Source organism: Corvus kubaryi, unplaced genomic scaffold, assembly GCF_017639235.1.
Source record: "Corvus kubaryi isolate FWS band 111438036 unplaced genomic scaffold, C.kubaryi_AGA036_p1.0 74, whole genome shotgun sequence".
NCBI classification, from domain to species: Eukaryota; Metazoa; Chordata; class Aves; order Passeriformes; family Corvidae; genus Corvus; species Corvus kubaryi.
The window spans coordinates 15,610,622-15,622,233 of record NW_024582061.1 but is presented as its reverse complement, the minus strand read 5'-3'; the positions used below and the strand labels follow the sequence as shown (position 1 = coordinate 15,622,233).

At 46.7% G+C, this 11,612-nt stretch overlaps 1 protein-coding gene across 1 annotated transcript; it reads right to left on the bottom strand.

The window, feature by feature from the left end:
* Positions 1-2,060: 2,060 nt before the first annotated feature.
* EIF3L (eukaryotic translation initiation factor 3 subunit L) lies at positions 2,061-11,604 on the bottom strand. The gene is made up of 13 exons (XM_042051046.1): positions 11,530-11,604; positions 11,405-11,453; positions 11,080-11,290; positions 10,412-10,491; positions 10,097-10,158; positions 8,738-8,807; positions 7,965-8,038; positions 6,927-7,098; positions 6,516-6,670; positions 5,566-5,736; positions 4,077-4,574; positions 3,020-3,100; positions 2,061-2,302 (listed from the first exon to the last, which is right to left on the bottom strand). Exons 1-13 carry the CDS (start codon positions 11,560-11,562, stop codon positions 2,264-2,266), a joined length of 1,695 nt encoding a protein of 564 aa, XP_041906980.1. The 5' UTR covers positions 11,563-11,604; the 3' UTR covers positions 2,061-2,263.
* Positions 11,605-11,612: the final 8 nt, after the last annotated feature.

The window sequence follows — 11,612 nt, the reverse complement described above, 5'->3', positions numbered from 1 at the left end:
ATGTTTTCTTGACTTTTCCAGGTTCCATAATTACAGTCAGCCCCTTCACAACTGTAGGTCAGAGACAGAGTACACGACCTTGTACTGTGGTTCCCTCTGACAAAACCATTTTGTCCAGAACCACTTCCACTCACCAAAACCTGCTGCGGCAGGGGAGGCTCAAGCTCTAGCCACCCCCACCTCCCTCTGGAGCGCCTTCCCAGCACCAGCGGGGCTCTGTTGATGCTGCTGAACACCCTGCATTCCTCCCGCTTCAAGCAGTGCCAGGCACCGCAGCTCGCTGAGCCCATCTTCCCACCCAGTGAGAGCTGCGAGCTCCTCCTGGCTTCGTTCCACCAAGTGCCAGTCCTGCTCAGTTAACCTTCAGCAGTCCCTCAGAGAAGGCACGGAGCCAGGGAGATCAGTGGATGGTCTCTGTGCATCCTTTGGAAGCTGCTCTGGCAGATGGAAACAAAGCAGAAGCATATCCACACACCTGAGAACAGCCTGTAACCGCTGGAGTGTTTCAGATGATACAGATAAGCATTAAAAGTCTGTAATTCCAACATGCCAACTAGATATTAACACCCCAGTAACACACTGGATTCCTTTGCTATGCAATGAACTAAAATTGATCATGGAGATACTTGCCAGGGTTCTCACATTGTGTATCACATCCATCCACCTGAGCACATGTCCTGGGAAAGATTTAGGCTTTGGATAATAAGAAAGTAGGGCAGTTGCTGTTGACAGCTATGCTTACTGTGCTCCTGTTGGCAAATAAACAGGAGGAAAAGTGCCAGCCCTAAAATCAAAAAGGAGCAGATTCTGCTTGATATGAACACAGCTCCCCACAGGCTGCTGCAATGCAGTGGCATCTCAGTCCTCTAATTTCTTAATGATATGGCTGCCTCAAACCCTCCAGAACTTGCAGCAGTGAGCTCCTAGCATCCATAACACTAACTTCTAGCAGCAGCTAGAAGGCCAACAGGAATTGCCCAATTTATCTCACTGTGTTGCCTGTACCCTGCCTGCCTGAGTTACTTAACTTTGATGGGAAACAGAGCTTACTTTTGAGCAGTATCTAGGACACTGGAAACCTGACCCTCATTCAAACACAGAATATAATCCAACAAAGGCTAATTATTCCCTGTGGCTAAACAGAATCACACACAGAGCCAGACTGGACTGCTAGGACCCCTCTCTCAGTGGAAAGGAATGAGAGGGAGAGGTACAAAGAGGCAGATGGTGTATCTGAAACACGCTTTGTGTAGCTATTACACATGCAGGTTTTCCTCTTGCACCTGTTTCCACCACTCAAACACCAAACTATTTAAAGATGGCAAAAGGGAGAGAGGGTGTGGAGGGATGCGATCCATTCTTTGAATTCTCTTCCCCAATACTTCCAGGTCCTTGATTCCCCTTTAAGTGACTCATTTTAAACTTTTTTTCCCCCTCTTTCAAGGCACTGCAAGTTTGCGGCTAGAGAGCAGGGAAAATTTGCATTTAAAGGGTTTTAGTAAATTAAAGGCCCACAGGGAGTTTTCCAGAGAAACTGAACTCAATTAAGGTCCAGGTCTCGGGCATCACTTCTGCTGAAATAAAATACAACCTCCAGCAAGGACATCTCATCAGATGACCAGTTAATATTGGTTCAATGTTTACAGAAATTCTCCCCTCTCCTTTAAAAACATGACAATCCACTTCGGAGCATTTCTACTTCATAGCAACTAAAATTAAAAAGAGGGGAGGAAAGGCAAAAATGCAGCCTTCTAAGAAAGCAACTACAACTCAGGTCTATTCAATGCGTGGGGTAAAAGCTAAAAGGAGTAGTATTAGCTTGTATCTCTTTCCATATCCTGTGAAGACACTGTGGAACAGCTCATTTTCTTCCCGTCAATCAGTTCTGCAGCCTTCCCCGTTTGCTGTGCATGGTGAATGAACAGAGCACCTAAAGAGATCTGCTCCCTATTATTACCTGCAACAACATGGACCAACAAGAACACAAACCAACAGCAGCTGCCCATATCTCCAGTGCACTTATATTCTTCCACAGAGGAAAAACAAATGAGTACAAATGCTCATGAGGAAAATTCTGCTAATTTATTAGATGTCGTGTCCTTTGTAGGACTGTTTGAGCCAAACAAGTCTGCATATTTAAATACAAAAAACCTTCAGAGTCCCAGGAGATTCCAGAAATGCCAGAACCCTGAGCTCCCCTCCCTCAACACAGAGAATAACCTCTCCCACCCACTTCTCTGCCCAGGCCTGCACTGCAACCACATCAGGGTCTCTGGCCCATCTTCTTCAGGGTTCGGTTCAGCTGGAATTAGAGAAAGCAAAGGTCAGAAAAATACACAGTGATTGATACACACTACTGTTCCCCTCAGCAGACTTTATCCAATGCCTCTTAATTCCCTCCTTTCCAGCTCACTGACAAAGAGAGCTCTCGAGCAAGTACAGTGTGTCAAGTAGAAAGGGAAAAAGTGGAACTCTCTCCTCTCCAAGATAGCAGAGGAAGATGTAGGGAGAAGAGAGGATGCAAACTTGTAGCAGTGATTATCACAACCCTGCATTAAGTCCCTAAATCTCAGAATTTTGTCCTCTGAGTTTCCAGTGCGGAACAACCTCTGTTGGGCAAGAGTGGAGTAGTGACAGAATGTCACCTCCTGGCCAAGCACAACGCTGAAGCCATCTCTGCTCCAGAAATTTTTAAGGCCATTTTCTAGAGCCATAGTTATGAAGTTAGAGATATAATTTTGGTTGTGTTACTGACCAGCATCCCTGGACAGTAAAATTCTTCTCCTTTTCCACTGTGGCTCAAATGAGCACTTCTCACAAAAAACATACCATTCTTCAAAGGCCAGCAGCTGCTGCTTAGAACACCTGCCTTTGCCCCGTGCCTTGCAGAGCCAGGGCTCAGTCCAGCATGGAATTACACAGCTGTCTCACACAAGTGTGGACCCTCGAGGGCCTGCACAGCACAGTGCTTGCCCCATGTCTCCTGCAGAGCTACACAGCTCTCCTGCCCAGGCCTCACCTCCTCAAACTTGTGGATCTGGCGGATGAAGAAGTCTCCATAGCGTCGAGCAACCTTTGTGTCTGCAATATGGATCATGTCCTGGGAAGAGAACAGGATGAGATTAGGAAAGGGACTGTGCTACTAGCAGGGAGACAGCAAGAACTGCCAAACATGAGGATCAAGCTACGGGGCTTCGCCCCAGCCATGGCTCAGCATCACACATGTCTGACCTGTGCTAGTCCCACAGCATCATTCAGTTCTCTTTGGGCTGCCTTCCCTCATACATTTGCCTGGGATGGGTCCCCAGTTCACATTGTACTCACTTCCCACATTCTCATACACTCTGTCTGGTTTTGTCTTCCTTGCAGCAGTTTGACAGTTCCAACCCCAGCTCATGCTTCCCTCTTTTCAGTCATGCTATATGCCATGACAGCTGGGTTGAAACATGGCATGAGACCTTGCAAGAAGGGGCCTGCTGTAAGGACCAAGAACACAGGGCAACCTGGTCTCCTTCCCAGCAAGGAATCTAATGGTTACTGCTACCTTCTTTGAAAATAAAGTCCTACAAGACTCTTTGCTATGCTTCCTGCTGCTGGAGCTCCAAGGGCAGATGGTGACAGCCCCGCACCTTGGGTTTATAGATTCCTCCTCGAGCAGCCACAGCTAAATGCTGCTCCAGTGCAAAGCAGACCTGTAACGTGATCAAGCAACATCTCTGCTTTGTCCAACAAAGGAGAGATGTGGGGGACACCTACAAGGACAATCCCGCTTGACACACTAACAACAGCACTATCTGTCACTCAATTATCACCTCCCAGAACACTGACAAGCAGTTCCCTCTGTCCTGGGGAAGTGTTCGTTTACTAGGTACACTGACTGCCTGTGATATTCCATCACTCTTCATCCACTGACACTCTTTTTATGCAGGGCTATAACTTCATTGTGGGCAGCCAAGCCCTACAAATGGCAAAGGAAGAAGGAATGTTTCCCACAGAACAGAGCAAAACTAGGTGCTGCCAATTCCAGAATTTCTTCGGTGAAAGAATTTCCCAGCCAGCAAGCGGCAGATACCAACCTTGTCAATATAGAAGTCAACCTCAGAGGCAGACTGGAACTCTCCATCCAGGGCAGATATGCCACTGGTCCATACCAGGTTCTTCATCTTGTGCTTGAAGACCAGCAGCTGGATACGGAACTCCTGCTCTGTGAGGTCTAAGAAGCCAGCCAGCTTTGCCACGGGCATGGTGGTGTAGAGCTTGAGGAAGCTACGGATGGTGGAAAGCTGGGCCTGCTGCTGAACCTCATCAGCGAAGACCTTGAGCTGCTGCAGGAAGGGCTCCTTGTGGTAGTTGGGGTGCACATTGTCATAATTGGGCACCACAGGGGAGAGGAACTTGGGGCAGGCATAACTGAAGAGCTCCTCGTAGACCTGCGCGTCGCCCTTCTGCATGCGCAGCATCTTGTCCCCGTACTTCTCGCGCAGCTGCAGGTGGATGCTCTCGTCTATGCGCATGGGGTACATGGTGAGGGCGATGGCCAGCAGCGCGTGCATCTGCTCGTTCTGCTTGTTGATCTGACACAGAGAGGAGAGCCTGTCAGCGCCACAGCCTGCTCAGGCTTTAGGGTGCCCAAGGGAGCTGTGCTTTGCAGAGGAAGATCCTTTACACAGAGCACTGATGGTCCTAATGCTCAAGGGGAACAGCACAAAAAAGCAGTGCCTCTGGGCAAACCAAATGGATGAATGACAGATCAAGGCTCTTAAAAATAAAAGAGAGGGCTGGACAAGAGGAAGGTGCAGAGTGAATGCATCCAGAGCCATGCAGAACCTGGATGGCCAGAAGCACATTTTACTATTTTGGTACAAGAACATGCAGAGAAGGGAACGCAGATGGTTTAACAACCATCTCCTGGCAAGGGACAGTTATCAGGGATGTCAGTGAAGAAAAGACTGAGAATGAAGATTTATCTGAGTGTGGGATGAAATGGACAGTTGTGTGGCTGAAACAGACACACCAACTTTTTGGAGTGTCATGGAATTAAGACTGGCAGGATTTGGCTAAACAAAGAGTTAGAAATTAACCATAAGGATAAAAAGCAGACAGCAGGTAAAACAGGCACCAAAATCAGGAGGTAAGACAGCTTAGGTAGAAAGAGAAAGGAGCTTTGTTACAGCCATGTCTGTGAATGATTATCAGATAAAGGAAATACAGCAACGTCAGCAACCTGAAGTGCAGGACTGGACTAGAAACACAACTGAGTCTGAAGGAGCATCAACAAGAGTTATCATTAGCAGCTGATACTCATTAACAAACCCGCCTAGAGGGAGAGTGCAGATGGAGTGGGACAACCATATGGGGAACACCCAAAGTAACTAGTCACATAGCTAAGAGAAAATATTGTCACATGTGGCAAAGGAGTTCAGAGGATCCCCAGTCACCACCAGCAGCAAAGTCCAGGAAAATAAAGCCAGACTATTCGACATAAGCTATGGGGTGATAGAGGAGGGACAGGAAAGAAGACAGCAGCTTTTTCTTTTGAGAAGTCTAGTCTATTCTTTCTCTTACCATCTCATACTTGTAGGTCGTCCTCTGAAACATGCTCTTGGTCCTCTGGATGTAGAGAAGGATGTTGGCAAAGACACGGATGGCATCCTGGTAACGCCGCATCATAAGATACGCGAAGCCCACGTAGTAATAGGTGGTCACCTGGCACTCAGGCACCCGGGAGTACATGCTCTGAGAAGGAAGGAGTAACATGCTATGTTAGAGGGGAGACAACAATCCAAACTGCTTGTTAGCCACAATCCAGCCACCTCTGCTTTCACGCCCATCCCAAATACAGAAAGGAGAGGGTTAATTCAGGATACCTCACCTTCCACCCATCCCTGCAGCAGCTTCCTCACTGTTTTATTAGATCATCCCATTTCCTATGTTTTCCAGTTTCAGCTTCCTGCAAGCAGAGGACTCTTGCACTGTGCCTAACATTGCTCTGCTCAGTTCCCTTTCCCCGTATTTCATTCCACATCCTGTGCCAGACAGCACATATGTAGATCTGTGCCAAGCCCTGGCCCAAGCCCATTGCAGCTGGGCTTTTACTAGCCACAAGCAGCACCCAATTCTAAGGCAAAACCACTCAAGGTGTGAGCAGGCACGGTGAGAACAGAAGTCAAAAGTACAAGAAAGAGCCACTGACGAAGGTAAGAATGGCATGTTCAGGTAGTTACCACTGCACTATGACTAGCAGTTCCAGCAGTATTCTCCGCAACAACACTGCCTTGCACAACACAGCAAACCTCCTAAAAAACTGGGCAATTGTGCTGCAACAGCATCAGGCATTATCATATGGCTTGATTTAATGCCAAAGCTCCAGCTGTGCTCAGCTACAAACTCCTGACAACTACAACAGATACAAACAGTTCCTCAGCTGGAAGATTCAGTATAGCAATTTTTCACCAGCATGTTTGAACAGAGAGATTGGGAGACTGCAAAAGAAGGGTTAAAACATGTTGTATTACCTTCTTGTTGAGCTCAATGTTCTCCAGCACCTTGATGGCTTGGTAGTAATCTCCCAGCAGAGAGTGCAGACGCAGCAGCCCAACCAGGCTGAAATAGCCCAGCATCTTGTAGAGGGAGTGGCGCCCATATTCACCAGCCACACTTTCAGGGTCACCTAGGGAAAAAAGGAACCACAGTGCTATCTCCAAGGAAGCAAGCTTCCCTTTCAATACTCTTCTGTTTAAAAGCAAAGGGAGCAAGGCCTGAAATGTAATCACTGGTATTTCTCAAGGCCAACAGAACCTGTTCCCAGCCAATCCATACACTGATTATGGGTTTGATCCAGCTCCCAAACGAAGTTAACCAACTTGGATCAAATCAAAGCAAGGCAGCAGAGACACCAGTGCCGCTTGGCACCACCCAAAGCTCACCTCCACTTGTATAGACCTCCAGCTGTCGGTTGATGTTGGATTTGTCCACCAGAGAGTGCAGCACATTAAGGACACTGTGGACGTTCCAGATCTTGGGGTTGGAACGAAGGAAATCAATTTCCTCCTCAGACTTTTTGGCTGTTTTACAGCGGTACTGGCTGAAAGACTGGAACTACAGGAAAAAGCAGAGATTCACTGATGAGCAGCTGGTTTGGAGATGCTCAGCTAAGTGCACTAAGCTTACAACTTGCTCACGCAAATGCATTACAATAAACTACAAGCTTCATGGAAAAAAAAGTTTCATGTGAGATCACACGGAAATCAAAATGGCACATTATACCATCTTTAAAGCACCTAAAAAAATTATACAGTACAGAGAGAAAAGGCCAGGAGACAGATCAAAGCAAAAAGGATCTCTCAAACAATTAGGACAGGCAACTAAACACAAATTTGCTGTCTGAACAAGTAGAAACAAGAATGACCAAATTATGTGTTTGCATACACACATCTTTTTCCTCTATATGCACACATCTTTTTTGTTCTCAAGCTTGACAAGACAACGTTTGAGGAATTCCAGGCAGCTCTATAATAAAAAGTTACGGAGAAAGGAATATAGTCTCTAAGGAGAAAAACCAATAGCATTTGAGATCTGTACTGTTGCACTCAGAACAATAAGTGGAAAAATATTTCTTAATGTCAAGATCTCAGATCACAGCTTATTTCAAATCAGGTCATCAGTCTCTCGGTGCAAGCATAAAGGCCCTACTGACTAAGAAAGACAGAACTTTTGTTCTGAAAACAGAAACAGGCATAAAAGTTCATGACTCCCCAAAGAGCACCCTGAAACTTAAAAACCTGTACATTTACAACTGCTTCATCCGCCTGGTAACACAAGAGTGACAGTGATCACCTAAGATTTTCAACCTGCAGTGGTTGGTACCCTTGCTATGGAAATCACAGCAAGGGAAGAGGTGGAAAATTTATACAACTAATAAAGGCAAGGCCACCCTAAAATGGCCCAGTTTTATAATCACAAACCTGGTATATGAACTCATCAATGATATCCCAGAGCCACTGGTTGGGCAGTTCCAGAGGCGCAGGGCCATCAGCATCTGCAGGAGAATAGATGAGGGGGTTAACACCTTGAGCAAGAACATTGTCAGAACTGGAGGAATAGACAAATTAAAGAACACATGAATTTCCCTGAAATGGGAGCTGCAGCAGCAGATGAATGAAGCTTTCAGTAGAGCTATGTAGCTTTGACTACCTCAACTGTTTTCACTTTCCAAGACTATGAACATGCACAGGGTTAATCTCTAGAGTGGAACTGCTCAGCAGCATCAGCTCTCAGAAGCTGCACCCAGACTGTAGGAGTTTATCCTAACTGATCCATTCTCCACAGGGCTTGGCAGGGAGTCACAAACACTAACATTTATTCCAAGGGGAGTTAACAACAGTAAACAGTTGGGAAACACTGCAAGTTTTCTTTAGCTTACTGCTTCATTTTACTTTTAAATAAAGAGAAGTGAAGCAGTTCTCAGCAAGACAGAAAGCTAAGTAAGTTTTATTCCTTACAGTATTTCCAGAAAGCACTGGAAACTATATCTGCTTTTTGTGATTTTAAATTTATGGATGTAAATTGCTCTTCATTCAACAAACTCAAACATGCAGAGAGCTTATAGACTACTTTTCCCTCTATTATTTATAAACAAACATGCTGCAGTTCTTCTGACTCTTTCTGCAGCTCTGCCCTCCCCATCCAATCTCTCTTTCTGAAATTCACAAACCAGGAATGAATTGCAGCAACTCACTGAGGATGTAGTTGAAGAGATTGCAGTAGTTGTAATAGGACTCAAATCTCTGCTCCAGTGTGGGACCCCCCTGAAAAGAGAAGTCAGCACAGTCTGCTTCAAGCAGGGCAGGAGGGAGTTCATGGGCAACAGCATAAGGACAGTCACAGTAGTAAAGGGTTTAGTTCAGGAGTGTTAGAACCAGTATTCAACCAGGACACCTACCAGCATCACCCAGAAAACCTGAAATTGCAGCACTGCTGTCCCATAAGACAGGGATGACTTTTCCTGTACAGGCAGCTTCTCCCAGGATGACTGAGCAGTCAAACCTCCTGTGAATTTTCTGCATTAACCTTCCCTGTTCCCCTCTGCTCTTCAGATTCAAGAACTTTCTATTACCTTCACCAGCTTCCCTTCCTTTTCTGCTCATGAGAAGCCTTAATAGATCAACAATTCTGTTTCTGGACAGCATTTCTAAACCCTTTGACCTACTGGTTGTTGTTTCAGCTGGAGACACTGAGTCTGAGAACCACTAATAGCACAGCTCGAGAAACCAGTTTCTCCTGTTAAAGCCTGGCTTGTGTTAACACAGCAGCCTTTTAAAAGTGCCCATTTCTCCACCCTCTGGTCCACAGTAAAACTGCAGTTATTACTTGTTTAGCTCATAATCACACATCTCTTCAGACTTTTTCCTTTAATAACCAAGGACTAAGATTTTCTCACTGATTTCAAAGCAGCTTAAAAAAAAAAAAAAAAGCAAGGTTTGTTTTGTTTCACAGAGCATTATTCCTTTCACTTCCTTCTCCTGCATCCTTTATGGTATCCATGCTTCCCTTTCCACATGGCACTCTGATCCCATGAGAAGTTTTTAATCACAAATAATGCACCTTCCTTTTATGACACCCCTTCTCACCCACCTCCTAATTTAAAGAGCCATAAAGAAACACACAAAAGCAATAAAAAGGAAAACTCAGTTCCCTTCCAACACCCCCTTCTTCCCTAACTCACTAACCATTACATTTGATGTTAGCAACAAACAGCCTCCTGAAAACCCAGATCCAGTCTCCTGATTCATTTGAGTTACCAGGGAAACCTGCACACTCATCACCACCAAGCTTGAAGAGACAGCTAATGAGCCTCAGACAGACAATCAAGTCTTTCTTGCTTTTCAGCAATCAGTGAATCCTTACTAAACTAACAAAAGGCAAGAACTTTCAGCTTCCCTAAAACCAACATGACTCACAGGTCATGAACCCATCCAATCCTGTCTTGTAAAGGTTAGGAGACCACTGATACAGTAGTGGCAGCAAGATTTGTCAAGTTTGCTGGCACAGTGAAGCCAGCACACAACCCACAAGAAGACACGGGGCCAACACTCACGCTGACTTTGGCGTAGATGTGCCTGTAGTACAGCTCCTTGTATAGGATCAGGAAAACAGCATCTGGAAAAGATGACAGAAGGGGACATCAGCAAGCCACAAGGCCTATCAGCCTCCTGCCACAACAATAAAGGGAGGCACAAAAATCCACTTTGCTCAAGTTTGACTTCTTGCCAGGCATCTGCTGAAGGAGTTGCCAGAGTGAACAGAGGCGACTGACTCAAGCAGCAGCAACGCTGTGCACCTGCTAACTCGGGATCAGAAGGGATTCAGTTCCTTCTCTCTCTGACAACCAAAGAGAAGGTAGGACACTCACCATTTCCAACCTGAGGAGCAATGGCCTCAGCCTCTGGCCATGGGGTGTTCTTAAAAAACCTTTCTGTCAGTTTTGTCCAGCTGAAAGACAGACACACACATGGTATGAGAACCCACTTCTCACTCAGTATGACAGTGCTGGAGTCAGAGATGACAACACAGAGACCTTGGACTTGGTGAAAGCTGAGCAGCACCACCAACCCCTATTAGTAAATCTGATGCTGAAGCACAGAATGAGAGTTGCAAACTAAGCAGTTAAACTTCAATTTATCCCCCAGGCATGAAACGTGCGTGATGTGTATGTCACTTCCACGTTCCCTTTATGGCAAGCTGACACGGCTACAAGCAGGAGTGGAAGTAGCTATCGGGAAGAGACACAAAAGTTACACCTCACAGCTTTCTGCAAACTGCCTGACTAGCCCGACTGAGATCCCTTTTTGCAGCCTCTGTTCCTGTTAGGCCAGGGCTGACACTTTCCTTCAGAGAGGTCACAACTCATCTATAGTTACGTTAGTCTGATGGGCTGGAAATATCTAGAGGGTTTTTTTCCCCAGAACCAAACCTGTTTTAGAGAAAACCCAAGTTTGGAACAGCACAGGTAGCAGTAAGCCTTTAAGGGCATCACAGTTTAAACAATGATTTCCATCAGCTGGAAGGACAGTATTGTACCTGTTCTCATAAATGTCCTGGATCTCGTACACCTTCTGGTCAATAACATCACTAGAAACCCGGCTGGCCTGGAGCTCGTACACCTTCTGGTCAATGAGATCTGACACCGTCTTGTGAAAATACTGAATGAAGTTTTTGATCACTTCGGGGATCACCTGGTAGGTCTGCTGTTCGTACTGGCGCTCGTAGGCCAGGTCTTGCTTCGGGTCTCCTGCGGAGAAAGAGACCCAGTGAGGCAGCGGCCGCACGGCCCGGCCCGGGCCGGGCCCACAGACCCAGCCAGGCGCACGCAGGCCCGGGGCGCCTGTGGGGCCCTCACACTCACCCGTGTGCATATCATAGTCGTTGGAGTACGCGTAGGGGTCGTAGGCAGCCTGGAGGGAGAAGGCGGCAGTGAGTCCCCGCGAACAGCCCGGACACGACCCCCGCCCCCGGGATCCCCGCCCGCACCTCGTTGTCGTAGTCCTCCCCCGGGTAGGCCATGGCGGCGGCGCGGCACGAAAAGGCCTCCGGGCGGAAACGCGGGCCCGGCG